The sequence below is a fragment of the Arachis ipaensis genome, chromosome B8 (assembly GCF_059453495.1).
Source record: "Arachis ipaensis isolate K30076 ecotype BB chromosome B8, ASM5945349v1, whole genome shotgun sequence".
Taxonomy (NCBI): Eukaryota; Viridiplantae; Streptophyta; class Magnoliopsida; order Fabales; family Fabaceae; genus Arachis; species Arachis ipaensis.
The window spans coordinates 130,192,293-130,219,523 of record NC_142443.1 but is presented as its reverse complement, the minus strand read 5'-3'; the positions used below and the strand labels follow the sequence as shown (position 1 = coordinate 130,219,523).

At 38.2% G+C, this 27,231-nt stretch overlaps 2 protein-coding genes and 1 pseudogene across 2 annotated transcripts; 1 reads left to right on the top strand and 2 right to left on the bottom strand.

Moving 5' to 3' along the window:
- Nucleotides 1–394: 394 nt before the first annotated feature.
- On the top strand, nucleotides 395–1,076 carry LOC107611560 (B3 domain-containing protein REM16-like). Its single transcript, XM_016313471.1, has 3 exons — nucleotides 395–474; nucleotides 553–649; nucleotides 747–1,076. Exons 1-3 carry the CDS (start codon nucleotides 395–397, stop codon nucleotides 1,074–1,076), a joined length of 507 nt encoding a protein of 168 aa, XP_016168957.1.
- An 8,502-nt stretch (nucleotides 1,077–9,578) lies between these two features.
- Nucleotides 9,579–11,049, bottom strand: LOC148549855 (protein FAR1-RELATED SEQUENCE 5-like; annotated as a pseudogene).
- A 95-nt stretch (nucleotides 11,050–11,144) lies between these two features.
- On the bottom strand, nucleotides 11,145–11,706 carry LOC107611562 (protein FAR1-RELATED SEQUENCE 5-like). Its single transcript, XM_088495813.1, has 2 exons — nucleotides 11,227–11,706; nucleotides 11,145–11,159 (listed from the first exon to the last, which is right to left on the bottom strand). Exons 1-2 carry the CDS (start codon nucleotides 11,704–11,706, stop codon nucleotides 11,145–11,147), a joined length of 495 nt encoding a protein of 164 aa, XP_088351939.1.
- Between the last annotated feature and the right edge of the window lie 15,525 nt (nucleotides 11,707–27,231).

Below are 27,231 nucleotides of genomic sequence, written 5' to 3'. Positions count from 1 at the left end.
AAACTCCCGGCAGTAAAGAACCGGAAACCATCAAAGAAATCACAGGCGAGGTATGACAATGCCGACGCTCGCTGATTTCCGCTTCTTCAGATTCATAATCCCCAACACGGAGAATCAACTTGTAAGTTTTCAGTTGTTTTTGTTCTACTACCATATCCCCAGGGCCCGCATGCAAGCCCACATCAATATCAATTTCTTACTCGTGCAGAGAATGCCAGCGCCCTTCTTCAACGCTGTCCGGGAGAACATGAGCAACCCCATCGAGGTAAGCACCACAAATGGTCAGTCGTGGAGCATCTCCTGGGTTGTCGAGGAGGAGCATCCACATCGAATCGTCTTCACCAGAGGGTGGCGAGCCTTTTACGAACACTACCATCTTTGAATCGGTAACACAATGCTATTTTCGTATCACCAACCAAAGTTTTTCTACGTGGCCATCCATGACGCAAGATACTACGAGATCAACTATGGAAGGTAACAAGATTATTCTAGCGGGTTTTCTGTATGCACTCGGCTAAGGCGTTTGTTTTATGCTGTTTTACGTTGTACCAGAAACTTGCGTAATGGAAGTCTTCCAGCAATCCCCGCACATGGCAACTATACAGTCCAGTTCTTCGCGATAATCCTGGTGAACGACCTCGATACACTGGTATAGATGCCAATTTCAATTCCTTTACTACCTGCAATCATCAATCCATCCATGTGTGTCACATTGTAAACCTTTTTTTTTCCACCATCTGCTACAGATGCTCCCGCTATGGTTCTCGCGGGATTATGGCCGGTCCCTACCGCGACCCCTGACCCTAACCACGCCTACAGGACATCATCATCACGTGGGCTGGAATATGGAACCTAATGGAAGGATCGTGCCTCATGGAGGATGGGACGCTGTCCGGGAACACTACGGCCTAAGGGATCAGTGGCTGGTGCTGTTCCGTTATCACGAAGCTCAAAACACCACGTATGTCATGTTCTTCAACGGTCATACAATGGAAATCAACTACTTGGCCCATGCCGAGCCGGGGACGGACTCCACTTGTATAAGCTATCCGACGGCCCCAAGTCAAGGCACATAGCCGATGGGTTCAGATCGACCAATCCCTTCTTTGTCAGCCCAATCGTGCATAGACTGCCAACCCGTTTTCTCATAAGTCTCCCGACAGTTATTTTTAAAGGCAACTATTTCCGGTGCTATTGTTCTATTCAATTATTTCATTGCTCTCACCCTACAAAATATGTCCTCGCTTCCAGCCGAATGTCCCCCCTCTGCCGGGAGTATACGAGGATAGCCCAATTTCGATTACAAACGAGAGGGGCGCGTGGACCGTTCAATATACGCACTATGTCGGGAGGACAAACGGATGTTTTGGAATGGGCTGGTGTGCCTTAGCAACAGCATGTCAACTAAGACACGGCCATGTGTGTGTCTTCGAGCGGCGCGGCTGCATATATATTGAGAACTCTTGTATCCTAAACCCCCCAGCCACTGATGATATTTTTGTGGCAACGAATTCCAACACCCAAACTCACCGGCAAGTGTACCGGGTCGCATCAAGTAGTAAAACTCACAGGAGTGAGGTCGATCCCACAGGGATTGATGGATCAAGCAACTTTAGTGGGTGATTAGTTTAGTCAAGCTAACATTTGAGTGATAATTGATGCAGCAGAAAGTAAATGACAAGGAAAATTAAAGTGCAGAAAGTAAATTGGACAGTAACTTAAAGAACAAGAAAGTAAAATAGCTGAAACTTAAATTGCAAGAAATGTAAATTGCATTAAATGTAAAGGGGAGTGGGTGCTGGAAATTAAAGAGAGCAATAGATCAAAGCTTAGAGAAAATTAAACTTGCAGGAAAAGTAAATCAGATCATGAACAGAAATGTAAAATGCAGAGCACTTGCAGAAGAATTAAATTGCTTGAAAGTAAATTGAATTCAGTGAGAACAGAAAGCAATGAGAACCAAAGATCAAAATCAAGCTCAATGTAAATTAAATTGTAAACTTGCAGCAAAGGAACTTGTAGTAGAGGAGAAATTAAAATTGCAGAAGAAGAACAAGAGAAATCTTAGACCGAGAGGGAAACAGAATTCATTCTCCCCTCAATCCAAGATTCAAATTTAAAGAAAGAAAAACTAGAAGAGGGAAAGCTCTCCAATCCTAATGCTCCCTAGTGGAGCCAGCCTCCTATTCTCTCTAATGGAGCTCTCTCCTTTTTGAAATGAAATTAATGCCTTTATATAGGCTTTTACAAAATGAAAATGAAAAATGAAAATAATATTTACAAAATGAAATTCCTAATCTAGCTTCTCTATGTGCCTTTGAGTCATGTGGGCTTTGCTTGCTTTGGAGTGGAATTGGGTTGAAGATGGATCCGGATGGCATTGGTCTTGAGAAGAAATCCGCTTGAAATTTGGACTTTGGAACATTCACGTTTGAGTCAACGTTTGAGGCAAACGTTGACTCAAACGTCTTCGTGAAGGCATTATGCAGAATGGCCATTTTACTGTCACTCACGTCTGGGTTCACGTTTGAGGTCAAACGTGAGCTCAAACGTGATCTCCTCCAAGGCTTTCTTTGGCCAACGTTTGACCTCACGTTTGAGGCAAACGTTGGCGCAAACGTGGGCTCCCCTCCAGGGCATCCATCTAGCAACATTTGGTCCTTAAAGATGCCTTTCACTCATGCCTCAATTTCGTGCCAAATATGGATTGCCATATATCATTGGAAAGCTCTAAATGTCAGCTTTCTAACCCAACTGGAATCATCTTAATTGGACATCTACAATTCAAGTTATGCTCCTTTGAAGGGGACAAGGTCGCTGGTGTTGCTGTCACTCACGTTTGACCCCACGTTTGAGGTCAAACGTGAACGCAAACATTGGGAACATTGCCAGTTTTGGAGGCTCGAACGTACTGTCCACCCCATACTATTATACATTTTTGGAAAGCCCTAAATGTCTACTTTCCAATGCCGTTGGAAGAGCATCATTTGGAGCTCGACAACTCGAGTTATACTCCGTTGAAGGTGCAGAGGTCAGTTGGCCTCACTGCAGGTTGACACCATGTTCGTTTATGCATATTTCGGGGCAGTTTTCTCCCTCAATTTTAGTGTCCACCATGCAGTGCCATATATGCTTGGAAAGCTCTTGATTCCTACTTTCCAATGGTTTTGGAATCACCTCATTTGGAGCTCTGTAGCTCAAGTTATTCTTGTTGGAAGTATGCCCCCTTCAGGCTGTGGAGAGCAACATTTCCCAAGGTATTCCTTAGCCAACGTTTGACCTCACGTTTGAGGCAAACGTTGGCGCAAACGTTGAGCTCCTGGGTGGCTGTGCTGATGAAACTTCCTTGATTTGGTCATGGGCCACGCTTTTAAAAGCGTGGCCTAAGGCTCCAAAGTGTGCTCCAACTTCAAAGTGTGCCCCAAAGCTCTTTTTTTCTCCTTTTTAGCTTATTTTGTGCTTCTTTGCTTTTTTTTCTTCTTATTTCCTACAAAGTTTATCAAATCAAAAGATCAAAGAAATATACCATTTAAGCACCAAAGAATGCAATATTTAAGCACTAATCATTAATTTCTTGTATGAAAAAGCATAGAAAAACATGACATGGTGACATGTCATCACAACACCAAACTTAAACCTTGCTTGTCCCCAAGCAAGAAAAGAATCATGCATTTAAAGATTGACAATCCAAGGTAAGAAGAGTAGCAACTCAATTTTCATGGTAAGCTAGTTTTCTAAGCATGCTACAATCACAAAAGAGATGTAAATGATTGATGTTTCTATCTAGCTCAATTTATGAAATCTTTCTCTTATATTTCTTCCTTGAAACAAGCTTTTGATTTTATTATTAGCTTCTTCTTTTGGGTGCTTTGCCCCATGAGTTGATAACAAAGCTACGACTTCTAAATGCTTTGTTTTCAAGTATTACCACTTGATACATAAGCACCACAAGCATTTAATTAGAGGACTTCATTAAGCTCATTTTTCTTTTCTTTTCTTGACTCTCTAATCATTGATGCTCAGAGCCTTGAGCTTTGAGGGAGTGCTTTTGCACTTGAGCCTAGCCTTGACTTCTAAGTGTTTTGTTTTCAAGCATTTGGCTTTATACATAAACACCACAAGTACTTAACAAATAATTTGCCATTGGTACTCAGAGCCTTCATCTTTCTCATTCTTTCCCTTTTTCTTTTCTTGCTTTATTTGCTTCTTCAAGGTTTTCATGATTTTCAAAAGATTTCACAAAATGTCCTAGATGAAAACTTCAATTAAATAAAATCCAATGCAATTGAGCAACAATTAACCATACTAGCCTTCCAATACTTGTATGCACATGCTAAATTCTTCTTTAATTCCTTGTTTGTTTATGATCATGATACTTTACTGCTTTTGAATTCACAATACTCAAGTTGATAGTCATAATGGCATGGCAACATGTTACAAATCAAGATGCAGGCTATGCTTTATTCATACACACATGTAAACAGAAAAGATGAAGACAATCATGCATTTTAAGTGCTGGAAACAAATGAGGAGAAAAGGAACTCTAAACCTTGTAGTTCATCTTCATTATTGTTGTCCTTTTCCTCTATTCTTCCTTCTTCCCTTGCCAAACTCATAATGCTTGCTCATCCTCAAGCAACAATCAGAACAATGGCTACGGGGCTAAGATGGATCATGAATGTCTTACACAATGAAAAGTTAGTAGTATATGTGTTCTAAGCAAGCAAAATTAAAGATAATAGTCAAGGCACAAGAGACAGAGACATTGTGATTGCAAACTTAAGAAGGTGAGCATAATACTTTACATAAAGAATAAGTGGCACACCAAACTTAGTGTGACACTTTCACTTGGAATTGATGCAAGTATCTTGTAAGGATTAGAACCAAATTTGTTGCATAGCAACACCAAACTTAGAATGCAACCATATTTCAATTTATTGAAATTTAAACTAAACAAAGGAAGAAAACAAAGCAGAGAAAAAATGTCACCTACGGTTGGGTTACCTCCTAACAAGTGCTCTTTTAGTGTCATTAGCTTGACATGTTGTTCTTCACTTTCTTCCTCTTCTTCCAGTTTGTTAAGAGGAATGACCTTAAGGGGGGAGAAGATTCAGCTATTTCCCCTTGTCTTGGCCTTTCCTCAGCAAGCTTCCTTTTGCAAATGGCTTGATTGATCTTGCTTGCTGGATTAGGGACAGAATTGGTGTTCTTGCTAGTTGCCTTCACTTCTTTGGATTCAAGATTTGGTTGCTGTGTGATTATTGGAGTTTTGTATTCATCTAAAGCCTTTTGAATTGGTGGTTCCATGAGCTTTTCCTCTATGTACTTCTCTGCTTCACTTGAGTTTGGAATTCTTTGGTTGTCTTTCTCACTTTCTTGCTCTTCCACTTCCTCCCGTGCACTCAACATTTGACTTAATAGCTTTTTCATTGAGGAGGTTTGTTGATCTTCCCAACATTTCTTCATCTCCTCTTCATATCTTTCAATCATGGATTCAATTGTTGAGCCGTTTTGTTTCAAGGAGGTTTGAGAGAGTTGTGAGTTTTCATGTTCCCTTGTCATCTCAAGTGGCTTCTGTGAATATGCAAGTTCAGGTTCCAATACTTTCACCACCTCTTCCTTTTTTGCAATTTCACTTGACACAGGGACCTTGTGTTCTTGTTTTTCCATTTCCTCCTTCCTTGCATTCAACAATTGGCCTACCTTCACTTCCATGTTTTTGAGGGAGTTTTCTAGTTCTTTCTGGTATTTCTCTTTCTCCTCTGCAAATCTTTTGAGCATGGACTCAAGCTTTGAGAGCCTTGAGTGGTTCATGGAAGTTTGTGTGTGTGGTAAGTTTTGAAAGGGGCTTTCTGTTGAAGCATGGTCAAGTGATGATATCGTTGGATGAATATCATATGGAGCATTAGAATTCCCTTCCCTGCCACCATTAGAATCATGACTAGCATCATTTTGTGGTGGAAGAAAATATCCCATATGGTTTTCTTGCTCATCTTGTGTCTCTGAAGCAAATCTCCATGGATTGGAGTGCTTAGAATTTGTATTTTCTTGGTGATATTCCCAGCCACCATTAGATATTGGTGATGGTGGGTGATATCCCATAAAATTTTGTTTGACCATAAGATGAGTTGAACTCCATTTGTATTTTGTAAACATCAATGAAAATTGAAAATCATGTCACAGAGAAAGAATTTCTTAGTGAGGCAATAGCTCAAACACCTTGCTATCAATTTAAAATGGAGAACAAAAACAAAGAAAATGCTTGATCTAGACTTCTCACCCACTTAATCATTGTTGATATAAATCAATCCCTGGCAACGGCGCCAAAAACTTGATGGATGTTTTTGTGGAAAAATGAATTTCCAAAACACCGAACTCACCGGCAAGTGTACCGGGTCGCATCAAGTAGTAAAACTCATGGGAGTGAGGTCGATCCCACAGGGATTGATGGATCAAGCAACTTTAGTGGGTGATTAGTTTAGTCAAGCTAACATTTGAGTGATAATTGATGCAGCAGAAAGTAAATGACAAGGAAAATTAAAGTGCAGAAAGTAAATTGGACAGTAACTTAAAGAACAAGAAAGTAAAATAGCTGAAACTTAAATTGCAAGAAATGTAAATTGTATTAAATGTAAAGGGGAGTGGGTGCTGGAAATTAAAGAGAGCAATAGATCAAAGCTTAGAGAAAATTAAACTTGCAGGAAAAGTAAATCAGATCATGAACAGAAATGTAAAATGCAGAGCACTTACAGAAGAATTAAATTGCTTGAAAGTAAATTGAATTCAGTGAGAACAGAAAGCAATGAGAACCAAAGATCAAAATCAAGCTCAATGTAAATTAAATTGTAAACTTGCAGCAAAGGAACTTGTAGTAGAGGAGAAATTAAAATTGCAGAAGAAGAACAAGAGAAATCTTAGACCGAGAGGGAAACAGAATTCCTTTTCCCCTCAATCCAAGATTCAAATTTAAAGAAAGAAAAACTAGAAGAGGGAAAGCTCTCCAATCCTAATGCTCCCTAGTGGAGCCAGCCTCCTATTCTCTCTAATGGAGCTCTCTCCTTTTTAAAATGAAATTAATGCCTTTATATAGGCTTTTACAAAATGAAAATGAAAAATGAAAATAATATTTACAAAATGAAATTCCTAATCTAGCTTCTCTATGTGCCTTTGAGTCATGTGGGCTTTGCTTGCTTTGGAGTGGAATTGGGTTGAAGATGGATCCGGATGGCATTGGTCTTGAGAAGAAATCCGCTTGAAATTTGGACTTTGGAACATTCACGTTTGAGTCAACGTTTGAGGCAAACGTTGACTCAAACGTCTTCGTGAAGGCATTATGCAGAATGGCCATTTTACTGTCACTCACGTCTGGGTTCACGTTTGAGGTCAAACGTGAGCTCAAACGTGATCTCCTCCAAGGCTTTCTTTGGCCAACGTTTGACCTCACGTTTGAGGCAAACGTTGGCGCAAACGTGGGCTCCCCTCCAGGGCATCCATCTAGCAACATTTGGTCCTTAAAGATGCCTTTCACTCATGCCTCAATTTCGTGCCAAATATGGATTGCCATATATCATTGGAAAGCTCTAAATGTCAGCTTTCTAACCCAACTGGAATCATCTTAATTGGACATCTACAATTCAAGTCATGCTCCTTTGAAGGGGACAAGGTCGCTGGTGTTGCTGTCACTCACGTTTGACCCCACGTTTGAGGTCAAACGTGAACGCAAACATTGGGAACATTGCCAGTTTTGGAGGCTCGAACGTACTGTCCACCCCATACTATTATACATTGTTGGAAAGCCCTAAATGTCTACTTTCCAATGCCGTTGGAAGAGCATCATTTGGAGCTCGACAACTCGAGTTATACTCCGTTGAAGGTGCAGAGGTCAGTTGGCCTCACTGCAGGTTGACACCATGTTCGTTTATGCATATTTCGGGGCAGTTTTCTCCCTCAATTTTAGTGTCCACCATGCAGTGCCATATATGCTTGGAAAGCTCTTGATTCCTACTTTCCAATGGTTTTGGAATCACCTCATTTGGAGCTCTGTAGCTCAAGTTATTCTTGTTGGAAGTATGCCCCCTTCAGGCTGTGGAGAGCAACATTTCCCAAGGTATTCCTTAGCCAACGTTTGACCTCACGTTTGAGGCAAACGTTGGCGCAAACGTTGAGCTCCTGGGTGGCTGTGCTGATGAAACTTCCTTGATTTGGTCATGGGCCACGCTTTTAAAAGCGTGGCCTAAGGCTCCAAAGTGTGCTCCAACTTCAAAGTGTGCCCCAAAGCTCTTTTTTTCTCCTTTTTAGCTTATTTTGTGCTTCTTTGCTTCTTTTTCTTCTTATTTCCTACAAAGTTTATCAAATTAAAAGATCAAAGAAATATACCATTTAAGCACCAAAGAATGCAATATTTAAGCACTAATCATTAATTTCTTGTATGAAAAAGCATAGAAAAACATGACATGGTGACATGTCATCAGCCACCGCCCCCCAACTCAATCAAAGTAACTCGATCGGTCCATGGTGTTTTCTTGCCTCAGTTTGTCAAATACAATGATGCAACCTGCATGTCCATACATCTGTATCTTTAATCTACATTATATTTCCAGGCATACAATTCTACCTTGCCCTCATTAACTTATGCTTTAGATGATAAACACGATAATCGTTTCTGTTGTTAATGTGCGCGTAGCATTGCAAATAGACTGATCTCCCAATATTAGAAATGTATGTCAATTAGTGCCTATGAAGTTTGAATGTAATTTTATGATGTGAAGCTTGAATGTAATTCGATTCACTTCACCTACATTTTGTATGTTTGAATTTTGAATTTTGAAACCTCACACTGATTTGTTAGTACCCTAAAAATGAGAATTAGTGGTGGTTGTTTATTGATTCAGATTTGTTGCCGTGCTTCATTTAGTATTGATTCAGATTTGTTGCCGTGCTTCATTTAGTGTATTTTATTCATCATGTCCGGTGTTTTAAGCGTGTGCTTTAAATTACATCCAGAAGCCATGATCCCTTACAAAGAATTTCAAAACCGTGATTGAACCACATGCATTTTCCAATTAGCACACAAGGTAGTACAAGACGTAACCAGTTCCGAATGTCTGCTGCAAAGAGGCGGACGAAGGGAGTTTTTTTAGGAGACGTCCATCTGAATGTCCACATAAACGTTACATACAAAATATCCACTTACCATACATACAAAATATCCACTACACATAGAATCGCTATAAAGATGTCCCTAACTAACATGTTCGGTTCAACAAAAGGGTCAAAAACGAGCGATTAATAATACATCAGGTTTGACAGTGGATTTGCAGCTATTCGCATGACACCACTTCACACCTCCACTTCTTCAATCTCGATTAAAACCTGTTCTATCTAGAGCACAACCACATACCAACGAAAGCCAACATAGCAAAAACTTGTTTTAACGTCGACGACATATAGACGGTTCTGTACCCAGATGAAATGCAGACAATATTCTGTGTACGGCTACAGCCTACCGGAGAATGTGAAAGGATTCGACCAACCTACCGTTGCAACACACAGTCGTGACGATTGTAGGCCCCCTTTGCTCAATCGGCGAGAGACATGACAGGCCCGGACGTGTTGGTCCCAGCGAAGTCGCTGTTAGCAAACCCAGCCTGCGTGTCACTATCGGAGCATTGGAACGAAGAAATCTCGGCGGTCGCATACATATCGCCGGATAGGTTATCATAGAGCTGACACCAATGTGAAAAACAAATTATTAGAACCATTTAACAGGGCAGAAAACTTAACTAGATCATCTATAAAGCGACTAACCACCATGTCAGTGTCCATCGAATCCATGTCATCTGCAACTGCGCTGGATGACTCCATCGTGGGGCGGTCTGGACAAGTCGTCCTGTTGTGTCCCACCTCCCGGCACAAACGACATCGCTGGGTTTTCTTTCCACCATGAGCACTGTTATCCTTTGTATTGCGCCTGGGTGGATTCCGCGCCGGGCCTCTGCCATCCTCAGTAGGTGGCCCCTTGGGTGGAAAACGGGTGTCCCCTGCATCTTCGTTCTTGAAGTGCTTCAGCATCAGCATGGCAATGTCTCTTGCAAACTGGAATTTTTCAGTGCTGTGACATGCAATCTTTCACACTTTCCGGTACCAATCCATCAGGCACCAGTGTTGCGTCAGTTGTACAGAATCCCAAATCATGCCCATCGACTGCACCGCCACAAGTTTTGCATCCTTGGTCCATCTCGGCAATATCAGAGACCACGAGATCTCATGAACATTGTTAAGAACAAGCACCACAATTATATGTTCGCAGGGGACCCCAAAACATTCCATTCTCATGCACGTGCATCGGACCTCCCTCGTATCAGACGTTGCAACAACACGCCAATCCTTCCCCGGAGTGCCGTATCGAGAGACGGTGTGGATAAAATAGGAACCGTTGTCTTCAGAGTCAACCACCCTCATTGCGCAGGCCCTGTCAAGAATGGGAACAAACAAATAGAATATTGCACGAGTGTAGTTCTCGGCTGCACTCCGCTCCAGCTGTTTCAGGTTGGTGGTCATAACAGGGTCACCCTTTGCACACTCAAAATCAGCCTCCACCTCCTTTGCACGCACGAACATCAAGCATCGATGGAAATGACGTAAAAACTCAGTGTAGCTGTATCGAGACTTAACATACCGTGATATCACAGCGTGCAAGCCCTCGCACCTTGATGTTGTTCGAAATTCAGCAAAGAACTTTCCCCGTATGTGTGTTGTGGCCCAACTGTGCCTTCTCTCGTACATGTCCTGTACCCATCTTTTATCGGCGACGCCAAATTTCTCAACTATCTCAAACCACTTTCTCTGGAATGTTCGGACCTCGTAGTCTCCAAGCATGCAATCCCTAAACATCCTAGTGAATTTGGGCTTTCCGATGTTGCTCGTGGCGTTTCGGAGTAGATGCCAAGCGCAGAGTCAATGGTGAGCCTCCAGAAAAACTTGCTCGATCGCAGACTTCATTTGCCTGTCACCGTCGGTTATTATGGACACGGGAGCCTTCCTTTTCATTGAAGTTTGCAACTGTTGAAGCAGCCAGACATAGGTCTCTTCTTTCTCGTCTGCCACCAGTGCAGTGGCAAAGACAACCATTTGGTTGTGGTGATTCACACCGGAGAATACTACAAGAGGTGAAAGGTAAACGTTTTTCTTGTACATTGCATCAGATGCAACCATGTCTCCAAACACCTGGTAATCAATTTGGCTGGTGCCGTCACACCAAAACAAATGTTGCAACACGCCCTCACCGTCAACAACTTCCTTGTAGTACAGTGCTGGATCATTTGTCTTGCACTCTCGGAGATACCTTTGGCACGATTCCGCATCTAGGCCACCCTCCCTTCGTTGCTTCGCATTTACATTGTGCATGTCCCTTGTTGTGTACAGGACATTATGATACCCGCCGGCTAGGCTCGCCATAAAACCGTGGATTCGGGAGACGCCAATGCCCCCTTTGCGCATGTCGTTCATCTGCTCGATGTCCGCTTCGCTCATCCTCCGATGGCCTGGAAGCATGGAAGAAAATCGCAACTCAAGAACGTGGTGGTTATGCGCGTCTGAAAAGTACGCAACGTGCCAACGTCCTGATTCATCGTCCACGCGGAGTAGCATCCTTGCAGGGCATCCACAACGTGTCTCGGCCCTCGGCCTCTTTTGCCGGTTAGGCATCGAGTAGAACTTCGGGGATCAGTACCCTTGTCAGTGGCATACGAACTCCTGCCGTATCCTTACTTCGCCGCGTTTTTCGCTTCTGGAACGTCTCGCCCCGAAGCCATGGTGCTTTGCATATTGCTGGTATAACTCAAATGCAATGTCAACGTCTGCGAAATTAAACCGGAAAACATCCTCCTCGCTCAAGTTTAAAAAATCAATCCAACCTATCGACTCCACGGAATCAACAGCGTAAAACTCGTCTTCCGCATAATTGTCAGACATTCCTCCGGCGCCATCCAAACTGTCTTCCAATTCAACCGCATCCCCATTGTCGACATCGGCCTCTGCATGATGGTCGTGTTCTGTTTCATCTTCCTGAAAGTCGTACTCGTCCGACTCCATCCCTGCAGAGCCTTCGCCCTCAAACGATCCAACTCCGTGCTCTGCTCCGTCAGACATTTCTGGTTCATCGGCGACGCGCATGCCCCCAGTGGTATCTTCATCCCCGGCAACTCTGTGCCAAACAGCAACAATGTGGTAATTTAGCGAAACACGCAAAATTGGGGGATGTCCTCCAAAGAAAATTGAAGTCCTATGAGGAAGAAAAAGGGGGATATTTGTAAATCAAGTGAAGGGTGATAATACAACGGGTACCTTCTTTCCGTTGATGGAGACGGCGAAGCCATCAACTGCCGAAGACAACCGACAATGCAGATCAGGCTCCGTCGTCGTCAGAGGTGAGGCTATTTGTGGGCTTGGATCCGCCTGAACAGACTCGTTAACACTGGGGGGGAGAAGAAGTTATCTGAGTGGGGAGGCTTTAGTCGTTCTCGGTGGTGGAGATAGGAAGGGACGGTGCGATTGCGACGGAGGGGAAGGCGAGGAAGAGGACGCGATTGCGACGGAGGGGAAGGGGAGGAATAGGGCGGCAGTAATAGTTGATAACCAAATACTAAGTGTCCAGCTAATTCTAACAATTAAGTTAATTGTATGCATTTTAAAAATCGTAAAAATGACCCCCTATTTTATATGAAATTGCAGAAAGAACCCAGGAAAAGCATTAGATTTCATTTTGGCGCTCCCTGGCTGACCAGTGCGCCAAACACCAAAATGGCGTTTTGGTGCGCTAACTGGGCCCGCGTACCGAATTCGTGCCCTGATAGAAGTTACACAAACAACCTCCACTCACTTTCCTATTTTCATACACAGACACTTTTAGTAACATTGCTTGAATTGAAACAACATTATTGCATTAATCTTATATTTAAATTTGTTAGAAAGATAACTTTAAATACTAATGATATTTTCAATTTTTCTTTTCCAATTTTGATAAGTAGTTTTGAAGAAAATAAAGCATACAAATATGAGTTCAGAATATTTTCACTTTAACTCTTTTTCTATTTTTTTACATACACTATTATCGTAAATTATCTGTTCAGGATCATTTGTTCTATTTATTTAAAAAAATGTTAGAAGAATATTATAATTTATATTTTTGACTAATAATTAGTTAATAATATTTAAAAATATTGACTAAAAATATATTAATAAATTATTAGATTAAAAAATTAAATTAATAACTAAAAATAATAAATTTTTTTTAAAAGATTTGTTTGCCTCAATTTTATCCTTTTGTTTTTTGTATTTTATATAGCCTCTAAAATTGTCCACCAATCATAAGTAGCAACATACACTACAAAAAAGAAATTGATTAAAATGACATATAACACTGATATTATATGAAAGTTAATATAACTGCTACAATTTTTTATAGGATTTATTCAATATGTGTTTTAAAGACATATGTTAAGATAATAAATTAATTTTTTTAAAGCACAAAATTTTAATTTTTAATATATTTATTTTTTACTTATTAAATAAAAATACTTAAAATATTTTATTAATAATAATTTTATCGTAATACAATAGTATCTATATTGAATTACTAGTATATACTAAAATCAATCAATAATATAAAATATATATTAAAATATAAAATATATATTAAAAATAAATTAAACTATAAATATACTTAATTTTATAAGAATACAACTTATTACTAATGGATAAGAAATTAAGAGGGAAAAAAAACTAATTTCATATTACATGATGAAGACTGAAGACTGTGTGCGTAAAACAAAGTTGACTTTAATGATTATAATGAAACTTCTATAACATGCATTGTACAATGATTTGAAGAAGCGAGAATCCATAGCCTGATTTAAAGAAACATGAATCCATAGCCTAATATTAACACATATTAGTGCTTTGGTAATAAGAAATTATAGTAACAGTAATAACAAGACATTGTATTCATCAGGTTTATTATATAATTTATATTGCAGCATTATTATAGTACTAATGAACTAAGAAACCAAGATGGATACCTTTCTTTGTTTGAATATAGAGAAAGCAAACCAGAGAATAACATATCCTAAAAATTCAATTAAAATATAACCAGTTTTAGGATCGTTAGAGGCTGCCTTTGTAAGCAATGCCTTGTAAACAACATAAGGAGAGGAAAAAAACAAACAAAAAATATTAATATTGAAATGCCATTAATAAAAAGAACAGCATAAATTAAGGAATTTACAGAGAAAAATCATGATGTGTATGAGAGAGAGAAAAAAAATAGGTGATTTGAAATTATTTTCCTAACAACAATTTCTCACCTGAGTTATCGTATGAATATGATCCTTCCCTAATAACCAAACTGGACTCGCAAATAGTTATTAATATATTTATGAGCTTGAAAGCAAATATATATTTTATTTTTTTTCAAAAAAGCAATTAGAAGGATAAATCATAAATGGAAGTCCATAACTTTCACTAGATACAGTGGATGAAGCCTTAATAGAGTATGTGTTGAGTGTGAATGTGTGTGAATTGTATGACTAAGAAAAAAAATAGATTAATGTCAAATAATTTTATTTATCAAAGTAAATAATATTTCATAAAGTCACTTATTGATGCACCCACAGAAGAGAATGTTGAACATATATACTACAACTCATAGGGGTTCATCACTTTCTTTTGACATCTCGTCAGTTAGTGATTCAAAGGAATAGAAATAATCTGTCTAGACTCTAATTTGATATATTAGTATTTCTTATGTATATGATCACATTAAATTAGTGTATTATGCACTAATCAATCTGATATCTAGTCAGTTAGTTGCATGTTCTGTATTTAGCTAGCTTATGTATATTAGTCTTTCTTATGTATATGATGACACTAAATTCATTCCTATGTGGTCTATATATACTTTTTCATCAACTTAGATAATATATATGTGAACAATAATATTATAAAAAATAAGAGTGACATTATTATTTTTTAATAATTATGGTGAATTCTCTTATCTATTAATTTATAAAAAATTGGTTTTACACTCTTTAGTCCACAACTTGATTAAACTAATTAACCATCAAAAGCCACCATCCAAAAATTGATTACTATGATAAATGAATGAGTGAGAAATGGTCTTCATCTTCCTAGTTTTTGATGATCATGACTTCAACTATTTTCTAAGTGTCAAAACTCAATAGAATGCAAACACTGAAACATAAATTCAAGAATCCGGTGTGAGTAAACATAAAACAAAGAGAAGAAGACAGAATTGGACGATTGTTGGTCCTTTGGAAGCATTGGTGTCCTTACTCGACCGTAAATCAGTCGTAAATCAAGTCACTTGTATAAGAAAGTAGTAGTCTTATGTTCAAATCTATAATCAAACTTAATTTATAAGTTATATAAGCAAATATGATTCATGTTTATAAACAAATTTCTAATTGTATCCATTCACGATTGTCACTTGCTAGTAGGATGCTGAGTATAAATCAGAGGAAAACCAATCCAGGAATCTTTTGACCAGTGGGTAACTTTGTTTAGAGAAATGCAAACAACTCCAAATGAAATTCCTGCTAATTACTATGAAGCTAAGAAAATTGTTTCCCAGCTTGGGTTTAAGGAGGTTAAGATAGATTGTTGTGTCAATGGTTGTATGATATATTACAAAGAGGACAAAGATCTTAGACAATATAAATTTTGTAGGGAGCAGAGATTTAAGCCTAGGAAGGGTAAAAATAAAGAGGTTCCATATAAAAGAATGCATTATTTGCCATTGATTCCAAGGCTACAAAGGTTGTATGCATCAATGAGTACTGCCCCTCATATGTTGTAGCATCACGAAAATCGCAGAAACGACGACGTGATGATGACACATCCTTCTCATGGTGAAGCATGGAAATATTTTGATACCAAGTATCCTCATTTTACAAGCGAACCGCGTAATGTTAGACTTGGACTTTGTTTTTATGGGTTTTCTCCTAATGTTCATTTTAGTACACCGTACTTTTGCTGGCCTGTTATAGTCACCCCTTATAACCTTCCACCTCATATGTGTATGAATGATCCTTTCTTGTTTCTAACGTGCATCATACCTAAAAAAGAAAATCCTAAAGCAAAAATTGATGTTTATCTTCAACCATTGATAGATGAACTTAAAGAGTTGTGGGACGAAGGCGTCCTAACATACGACATTCATAGAAAGATGAATTTTTAGTTAAAGGCCGCATTAATGTGGACTATTAACGATTTTCCTGCTTATAAAATGTTGTCTGGTTAGAGCATGGGGGGAAGATTAGCGTGTCTAATATGCATGGAGGATACCAAGACTTTTTGGTTAGATTATGGCGAAAAGAATTCGTGGTTTGACTGTCATAGGAGATATTTACCTGAAGGTCATCCTTATAGGTGTAATAAAGTTGGTTTTAAGAAGAATGTTGAGGAGGATGAAGAACCTCCTATTAGGCTTAACGGCGAATAGGTCTGGAAAAGAGTTAGACAATATTCTAAATAAAATAGTTGACACAGGAGGACAAGTGTGATTGAGCGGATATGGGGTGGAACACAATTGGACCAAAGGGAGTATATTTTGGGATCTCCCATATTGAAAAGATCATTTGGTTCGTCATTGTTTGGATCTAATGCATATTGAGAATAATGTTTTTGATAACATAATGAATACTGTTATGGATACTCAAAGAACAAAAGACAATGAAAAGGCAAGGTTAGACATGGCTGTACTTTGTAGGCGACCAGATTTGAATTTGGTGGAGGTACATAAAGGTCATTGGACAAAGCCTAAGGGTAACTATGTCTTGACACTCCAACAACGAAAAAATATTTGTAAATGGGTACAAGAGTTGAAAATGCCAGATGGATATGTTTCAAATTTATAAAGGTGTGTCGATGTCAGGGGAGGAAATTGTTTGGAATGAAAACTCATGATTGTCATGTATTTATGGAGTGTTTACTTCCATTATCCTTCAAAGAGTTGCCAGACCACGTGTGAAAACTGTTGACCGAAATAAGTCAATATTTTAGGGACCTTTGTTCATCTACTCTTTGGGTTAATGATCTTGTACAAATGGAAGCTAATATTCCTGTTATTTTGTGCAAGTTAAAAAGAAATTTTCCTCTTGCTTTTTTTTGACGTAATGGAGCATCTACCAATTCACTTGGCATATGAGGCACGTGTTTGTGGACCAGCTCAGTATAGGTGGATGTATCCATTTGAGCGTAAAATAGGCATGTATAAGAGATCGGTGAAGAATCGGGCTAGAATAGAGGATTCAATTTGTCAAGCATACCTGGCTAGAGAGACATCAAGTTATTGTTCTTATTACTTTGAGCCACATGTAATGTCTAAGAGAACAAGAGCGAACCGGAATGGCATAACTTGTCCTCATCTATTGAGTTTAGCATTCGGTCCAAAAACTAGGGCAACGAGTGTCGGTATGTTCAAGGTCAACGGTATAGATTTCATACTTCTGAGCATGCATGTGGAAAGAAGACAGATAATACAGGTATATATGTTAAAGGTGATAGAGAGAATGATGCATCTGACTGGTATGGTACTCTTAAAGAGATTTTGATTGTTAAATATCCAAGTCTTGTTAGTTTGAGAGTCACCTTGTTTTACTGTGAGTGATATGACCCTACCAAGCCTCGGGGAATGCATAGACACAAAGACTACAAAATAACTGAAGTATTACCTACTAGGAGATATGGGAGTTACGATCCATTCATCCTTGCACAAAAAGCTAGATAAGTGTATTACATGCCATATCCACAAGGCTGTAAGTGTAATTGGAAGGTTGTGATTACATGTAAACCGCGAAAAATAATAGAGGAGACACAAAATGAGTCTGAAACTGAGGTGTATCAGAATGATGAACCTCCACATGCTAGGATCATTTCAGAAACCGAGTTTCCAACATCATTAGCATCTACATCAGGAGATATTGATATGATACAACTTCAAGTAGCTAACCTCCAGGTTCCTAATGTAAATAATGAGGAGGATGATGACGTTGAGATCTATGATGACGATGATGCTTACATTGATGATGATGATGGAAGTTTAGAATTCTCGGATTGAGGTTTTAGTTGTAATTCATATTTCGTAATTTCTTGTATCGATTACTTGTAATTCAAATCACAAGCAATTTAGTTGTGAAAATAAATGTTTAGTGTGTGCGTGTGGAAGATGACACTGATATAATTTAGATTCTGAGGAATTAGGTTTTTATTTTCTCCCTCTGTTTAAGTCATAAGATGATGCTGGTTTGTGGTTTTGGTGGTCATTGCAGCTTTCGGATTGAATTGGTCATCACATAATCATGTATTGATTCTGCTATTATTTCTTTCTTTTATCAATGTGTTGTATTTCCTTTTTTGATGTTATTGTTTTCTTATGAAGATTGTGGTCCTGGTTTGTTTGTTTAACATGGATAAATCCAGGCAGAATCATCCATATCTATTATGTATATCATCTTGATGGTCCATATGAAGCTAAAAAGAGTACAGTTCATGTTTACTCATTCATATAAACTGTCTACATTCTTTTATCCTTTTGTTTTCTGCATCTGATTGAGCCTTTTTTTGAGTGTTCACAAGCATCTTTATCTTGTAGTAGAAACTGTATGTGTTAGAAAAAAGTGCTTGGCATCTAATGCTTTTTTTTTAATTTTCTGTTTTATCTTTTAATACAGTATTGAGAAGCAGCCCCCACATCAAAAAATTTGGAAAGTTGGAATACAGTATAGAATATGGTTGGTAGAGACAGAGATTGCAGCTGTGGCTGTGGCCGTGGCCGAGGCCGAGGCCGAAAGGGGAGGCCTAGGCTTTCTACTGGTCACCCTCTTGACTTACATGCGGATCCATACACTATTGTTGGGTCATCATCAGCCACGACTGCTCCGACCAATGGGAGACCGCCACCTATTGCTACAACTACCCTCTCTTGTCAGGAGCCTCAGATACACATGATGCCTACTCCGGGTGTGCCAAGATCATGCACACAACAAGCCAATGAACCTTCCAACACTGCCTCACATGGTGTGCAGAGTGATCCAGCTATTGTAGCGCCCAGTCGAGCAGGATCTTGTAGGGAAAGACAAACCACATCTAATGGTATCCAAGATACTCATGGTCAAGGAATATCCACCGCCACTGGTCACTCCAGCACAAGTGCTCCCAAGCTTAGATATGATGGTGCCAAATGGTTTGTTATTTGCTTTAAATTTTATGAATTGCATGTCTCATTTTTACTAAGTAATCTGTCCTTATCATTTTTTTTTGGTTTTTGATGTAGTTGACACCCACGTAAGCCTAGTTTGAAGCGTATTTCTCGGGTTTTTAAGAAAAACTACAACAAGACTTGGCTGAGTTTTGATGAGGCAGATGATGATACTCGAAAAATATGGTGGACAGAGTGGAGGGTAAATTTTAATTACTATATTATAGTAATTAACTCGAAAAATTATATGGCTGAGTTTTTAAGGACCTGCATGTTTTTACTGCACATGCTAATCTCATTAATTAATTACTAAAGTACATGTCATAATCTGTTTAATTTCAACGTGATGAAGGGCTAATTTGTTGCTGATAGATTTTTTTTCGAATCTTGTTGTTTAGAATTTCAATGGCATATTATATACTATACCATCTGATTTATATATATACTTGCTGGCTGCTTTAGTTAACATGTATGTCCTTCCATTGCGCTTCATTGCCTCTGTTATGTCAGATGCTCTCTTTAAGAGCTCAGAGAAAGTGTTTATGTTGCTCATAGAAAGATAAATTTGGGATCCATCTTCCACATTTCTAATACACCCGTACACCAATTGTGGCTCTCAGAGAGTGTCTATACAAAGTAAAACTTGATCTCTGTACCTCTTGACGAACGCTACCAATCCTTCTCCTTGTCTCTGTTTCACTCTCCCCAGGTCCATGATGTGCATGGAGGGTTCCTCTTCCAGGAACTTGTTGCAGAACTCCGTTACTAATTGCAACCAGGTGTTGATGTTACTGGCTTTCAACTTGCAATACCACGTGAATGCCCTTCCTGTCAGTGATTTTGAGAACTCCTTGATCTTGAGCTCCTGGTGGTTCCTGAACACCCTGAGATCATCCAAGAATGACAGGATGTGTTCTTTAGTACTTCCAGTACCATCAAATTTACAAAAGGTAGGTGGTTGGTACCCCTTAGGGTACGGTTTTGCCAAAATATGATGCCCGAATGGTGGACTTATCTCCCAAGTGGGTTCACTTGCTTCTCCTTTGCCCTTTAAAATATGTGCCAACTCCCTACGAGTGACTGGGGTGTTCTCGCCTTCCTCCATATTCTCCTGGTTCGCGAATGGAGGCGGTGAGGGGGTTCTATACCTCGTTTGATCTCTAGCCATCATTTCCGTGATCAAAGCTTGCATCTTTGTTTGGTTGTCTATCATATAGTTGTACACATGAGCAGGAATGGTTACATAAGTGTGCATGCCAGTGGTACCTCCAGCATGGGGTGTGAAGAAATTTGCATGGGCATGAGCTCCTTCTCCTCCTGCACCCAGATTCTGCTGCTCCATGTGTTCCTCTTCTTGGTTGTGTCCGTCCTCGTCTTGAGGTGATCCCAAGCTGAGGTTGAGATCCCGAGGAGTTATTGAGCGTCGCTTAGGTGGTCGATTCTGCCCAGGATGAGTATTGCTAGATTCAGCCATCACGTCGAAGTGTTCCTCCCCAGTAGAGTCGCCAGATGATTCGGGTGGGTTTCGTGAAAAATAGATTAAGTGAAAAATAATAGTTAAGATGAGAGATTAGGGGTAAGTAAATTTGTGAGGAAGACACTTCTATTAATGGCAAATAAGCAATACAAGAACTAATAATGAGGAAGAGAGGTGGAGAACAAGTGTTGAGACCTCTACTAATGTCACAAGAGGATGAATGAGCTTTGTTTAAAGTGGACAAGGGTTGGTTAATGGTTGTTGAGCGTTTTGGTGGAACACCAGAACGCTAGTTTTTACTCGTGAAGGTGGTGAATGAAATGAAGAACAATGAAAGAAAATTTGGGTAGAGGAAAAGATGGATTTTTTAGCTTCTTAGCTTCAGAAGTCAGAAAGGTCTGTGAAGAAGAAGATGAAGATGAAAGTGAAAAGTGAGAGTCTGGTTGAAGGTGAAGGTGAAAAGTGAAGTGTGGTTGAAGGTGAAAAGTGAAGTGCCTTACAGAGGTGACTTGAGGTCCTTTTTATAGTGTAAAACCATGATGAAGAGGACACCCCTTGGCCAATGGTTTTAGTCTGACATTTGGTTTACTGCTCTTTCCAAAATATCTTTAGGTACTCCTGTCACCTCAAGTCTTGTCAACTGAAAAGGTAGGAAGTTGATTCTCACACGTTAAACTAAAGCTCCTGACATGTGACATTAGTGAAGGGACATCTAGTTTGGTTTTCTTTCAACTAGATGACACCTTTACACTCCAAATCCAACCAATCCACTTCCACCAATATAGTTCCCACTGAAGAGAAATTTAACTCCTTAAGGTGTTCTTTTGGGTTCCATCCTTTTAGCCCAATACCTTTAGGAGGAACTTAACTCTTTTTTTACCATGTTTGTAGGTCATTATAAAAATTAATTATGTACAAAAAAGGTTTATATTTTTAGTACACAATCAATCATAGAGCTCAAACTCTTTAGTGAGAGCTGACGGATTTTTTATTGACTAATCATTAATTTTACAAGTATTTAAATTATATCCAATATCCATTCAACTAGTACTCCAGGGTATTAGGTGTCCGGAATCAAAGTATAATAAATACATTGTTAATTATTATGACAATGGCAGGTCAAAGAAAACCCTATTACCATGTTCATCTTGAGAATATCCTATTGACAAATATGTGGTAATTATAACCATTAAGAATTCTCAAATTGAGTCAGTTCAATGGTCATATCTATATATGCACCATCTATATATATAATTTAATAATTGAGATCTATTAATCTTTATCCAATGAAGACCATTATATATATATATATATATATATATATATATATATATATATATATATATATATATTGATCTTTTTGGATTATTAATGTCCTTTTTAATAATCCTATGACCAAGAATAATTTAGATTAAATTATAAAAGATTTATCTCTCAATATTATGATCACTATCACAATGATAAATCTCTAAATTTAATCAAAGACTTTATTATATTAATATTTTAATATAATAACAATAACAAATTATTTGACACATAATTTATTAGATTGTGGTCATACTACTTATTTCCAACAGTAATATGATGATCAGATAAAGCTTTTTCGGAAAGTAAATATTTGATCATTAACAAGTAAAAATTATTATCTTCTAAACTTTTTCACATTATGATTGACTCTTATTTTTTCAAATAAATATTTGCCATGATAGCTCGCGCAAGTGTCTTCAACGTTCATTTTATTTTCTCTTTCATTTATTTTGCTGCTTGCATTGTTTGTAAAAATATAAAGTAAATAAATTTGCATTTTTTAAATTTATCCTTAGGTTATTATTATCATAATATTGTTATCAAACTAAACTTTGGTTTTACAAGTTCGTGAATTTCACTGAGATCTGATGATCATATGCAAAGAATGAAACAGAATTCTGATAACATTGCGTTAGGATTTCATGAAAATATGATAATAAATTGAAATATAAGGATATATTCATATATAATAATAACTAGGTTCTAGTTGCCTTTATATATATGGCGTAGAACCTGTTATCACCAAAATAATGTTGAACATAATATTATTAGAAGAATTCAAATTAAAGCGCTTTTAATGCAAGCTTAATACTCGGGAGGCGGAAGTGATGTGTGGACAGAGATAGGCTTGCTTTGATGGAGGTGGTGAGTTGTAACGTAAGGAGGAGGAAGTGAAGGTGAAGAGTGGCAGTGGAGACTTTTAATTAAATATATGGTGGAGGAGGTGACGGAGAAGGTGGAGGTGGTGACTTGTAAAAATATGGAGGAGGTGGTGGAGACTTGTAGACATATGGTGGTGGTAGTGATGGAGATGATGGTGGTGGCGATTTATAGATATAAGGAGGTGATGGTGATGGGGATGGTGGTGGAGGAGACTTGTAGAAATATGGAGGTGGTGGTGAAGGTGAGGGTGGAGGAGGAGACTTGTAGATATATGGTGGTGGGGGTGGAGAGTTAAAATAATAGGGAGGAGGAGGAGATTTGTTGATATATGGAGGTGGTGGAGAAAGAGAAGGAGAAGGTGGAGGAGGAGATTTATAATAATATGGAGGAGGTGGCGACGGAGAAGGTGGTGGTGGAGACTTGTAAATGTATGAAGATGGAGGAGGGGGAGACTTGTACATATAGGGTGGGTGAGGTTTATGTGCGGGTGGCGCCGCCTGTGGAGCTGGGTGGTAGGGAGAGTTGTGGCTTCCATAATAATTAAGGACTCTGATCATCATCAGCAGCAACATTGATAGCAATTAAGCAAAATGCTAATGCATAAATGAGTGGAGAAATGGATCCTCTCAATTTTTTTTAACAATTGAGGGAGTAAAGTGTAATCTCTCACTATTAATTGTTATAGGTAGGATCAAAAGAAAACATGAGAGAGAGTGTATTGAAGGGTTATAGATCACACTTTATTCCCTCAATTTTTTTTCAACAATTGAGAGGATCTATTCCCAATGAGCGGAGGCAAATGCTTCCATGTCATTGAGGTTCCCATAACAACTAACTCTTATTAAGTGTTAAACCCTAATTAGTCCTCTTTCCCTTACTAATTAGGGTTTATTTTTGTTGCTTGGCATAGTGAGGATTGCAACCCTATATAGTGCAAGCATCCAATACCTTGACTTATAACAATTATTTGTTAAATTCATTAATAGATTGCCGCCTTATTAGTTTTCAACTTAATGTGGCTTCCATAAAACAAAGTTCACATTTTCCACAAAGTCAAGGTTATTTGAGAGGGTTGGTGATGGCATACGCACGTCTTTAGGAACCAATTTTATTAATTAGTAGCATATGTATGATGTATCAACTATCAAGATTCAAGAGTGTTATTATTTCTCTTCGGGCACTCCAAACTCCAAAGTGTGAAGCAGCTTATCAAAGTCAATCACTAACTTGCTCTAACATGTCTTTTTAATTTCTTTATACTTTGATTTATTTGTTCTTTCATCCATATTTAGCAATATATATTTCTGGATTATAAAAACGTGTTATTAATTAGTGTTATATATTTGCTTTTGTGCTCACATTTTTGTCGGTGAATAATGTTTAAACTGCCTCAAAAGAAAAAAAAAAGAAAAAAACCCTTATCAATGTGCTAACAAAATATAAACCATGCATGATGACATATGGTAGAAAAGTAGAATTGAAATATTTTCTATAGACATATGTAAATAAATGTTTCTCTAATTCTTTATTAATTTTTATATTTACTCCAATCCTTTCATCATCTAGGTTTATGTCTACAAGAATTTTAAAGCAAAGTGATTGTATGTGTTAAATATCTTTAAATTTACAAGTCAGTTCAACATATAAATTAAAGGACAATTTACATAAATAAATTATTGGAAATAGAAATTTACACAAATACAATTTTCTAAAACATCTTACATTCATATTTTGAATGAATTTTATGTAAATCGCAACATTCTACCACGGTTTAAGAATTACACGTAATTTGCACAAGTTATCGCTGATTATGTTTAAAACACATATAAGCATAATCCATTGTACTCTATCACAGACTATGACTAAAATGCAAGACATAAATCGCTGCACTTTATCGCAGTTTATGAAGGAATAGTGAAGCATAGTCTGCTATAATCTATAGCGGATTATGAACAGGTGGATTCATTATATATAACAGTTGAAGATAATTGTGAAGTAGAGTGTCAAATTCACAATGTCTAGTGAAGAGAGTTTTTTAACTCTATTGCATTGTTCTGAAAATTTTTTAAAAAGCAAAAGAGCGGATATAAAGTTTACTGGAGAACTTTTGAGTGTCTTTATCCGGTTATCGAATACCTTGTCAGATCTAAAAATCAGTATATTGCAGAAGTTTGGGGTGTATGGGATCAAGTGAGTGAAGAATTTATTTTACCAGATCTCTATTGCATTTGTGTCAAATGGTGTGAACGAAATACGATACGTTTGTGATAACATCCGACGAAGATCTGCAGGTTCTGTAAGTGAGAACACACGAGTTGTATGCAAAGTTGGAGGATGGTGTCAACAGTTCTGAGGCATCGTCTCCGAATCCTCAATCGACTGTGTTGAGGGTGCTTCTAGTTCGATGCGTGGTTGCTCCGACTTATCCGTTGGTTGCATCTCTATCTTTTATAATTGGGATGACTAGTTCTCTTTGCATGATTCCTGATTCTGTAGTTGACAGTGAACCGAATCAAGTTGAAAATGCAATGCGAGATGATGATTCGGACGAAGAGTCTGTCGACATAGTTGTGGACAGTGATGAGGATACAAGGAGCAATCTACCTACACAATATGGCCCATCAAGTTCTGGCACACAGCAACATCCTCCACATTTCTTGACCTTGAACTTGGAAGCTATGGGGCAACAGTTGGACTTAGATGCTATCTTTCGGGGTCAGGGATTGCATGATAGAGCCGCTCTTATAAAACTTCAGATTGGGCAATCTTTTCAGAATAAAGAAGAAGCTGTGTAAAGAGTTATACCATCCGTCGTGGAGTTGAGTACAGGATATTAGAGTCAGATCATTTTAAGTACCATGAGAAATGCAAGGAGTTTGGTAAAGGTTGCACTTGGTTGATTCGCATCCCACTTAGGCAATAAAAGGGTACCTAAGAGGTTAGAAGGTACAATGGATTTCACACTTGCTTGGCTACATTGATTTCAAGTGATCACCCACAGCTTGATTATTACGTCATTTGTGCGAAAATTTTTCCATTGATTAGAGCCGATGTTGTGGTTACGGTAAAGATGTTGCAGCAAGCTACAGAAGTAACCTATAGTTTCAGAACTACTTACAGAAAGGTTTAGCTGGCAAAGCAGAAGGCAAGAGTACAGATATATGGAGATTGGGAAGAGTCCTACGGCGAGTTGTCCCGTTGGATGCTTGGTGTGCAGTCCACCATGAGTAGATAGTAGCATCATAATATAAGCACGGGCATATATACGCACCGTATCCTCACTCGCATCGGCTGGGAGCACCCTAAACCTCTCATCAAACTATGTAAAGTGGATTGTCATCTGCTTGACTTTATTCGGCAGCGGCAGCTCGCCGAATAACTCCTGAAATCACTCCCACGCTGGTCTGCCATCTTCAATAAACTGTTTGGAGTCAGTGAGGCACCTACTAACAGTCTCTCCATCATGGGTAACCCCAACTGATACGTCCTGCAGTATGATGGTGCACTCTCCGAACGGCATGTGGAAGCTGTGTGTCTTAGGATGCCACCTCTCAATGAATGCACTCACCAATCTATAAGCTCATCCACTCAAAACCAATGAGTGTTCATCTTAGTCAAGTGATACAAACCATCCCTTTCCAAATAAGGTATGATCCGGTCATGCAAAGGCATATTCTGTTTCCTCTTAATACTATAAATACACTTAGTTGACTGCATTATATGAAAAAAATAACTACGCAATTTATGAAAATATCCTAATCAGATTTTAAATACATAAATGCGTGTTTTCTATTTAATCTTTTAAACATACAAAAATTATATAGATGTTACGTGAAAATAAAAAATATAAAAATTCTAAAACATGCAAGCCTAAACCATAAATCATTTATGAAAAAGTCCTAATCAGATTTCAGATACACAATGTGTGTTATTTATCTAATCTTTTAAATAAAACTGGATATATGTTATGTGAGAAAAAAATATAAAAATTCTAAAACATAAAAGTCTAACTCATAGATTATTTATAAAAAATATCCTCATCAACAAATAAATATACAAATGTGTGTTATTTATCCAATCTTTTAAATATACAAAAATTGCAAAAATATTAGGTAAGACAAAATATAAAAAGACTTATATATTTAAACAGTTACAACTAATCTCTTAATGCAACGACAACTCTTATAGTTAGAGAAAGTTTAGGAGGCCAGCAGTTTTATTAAAATTTGGCCAGCACTTAACCATCAAAAGAAAAATGAGTAATCCTACACTATTAGATATAATCTCA

What these genes read in the sequence shown, in the direction of transcription:
- LOC107611562 (XM_088495813.1), bottom strand. Translation starts at nt 11,706, where the DNA reads ATGCCTAACCGGCAAAAGAGGCCGAGGGCCGAGACACGTTGTGGATGC.
- LOC107611560 (XM_016313471.1), top strand. Translation starts at nt 395, where the DNA reads ATGCTATTTTCGTATCACCAACCAAAGTTTTTCTACGTGGCCATCCAT. An exon ending in TACGAGATCAACTATGGAAG is followed by an intron (nt 475 to 552) that starts GTAACAAGATTA and finishes ACGTTGTACCAG; the next exon opens with AAACTTGCGTAATGGAAGTC. An exon ending in TGAACGACCTCGATACACTG is followed by an intron (nt 650 to 746) that starts GTATAGATGCCA and finishes CATCTGCTACAG; the next exon opens with ATGCTCCCGCTATGGTTCTC.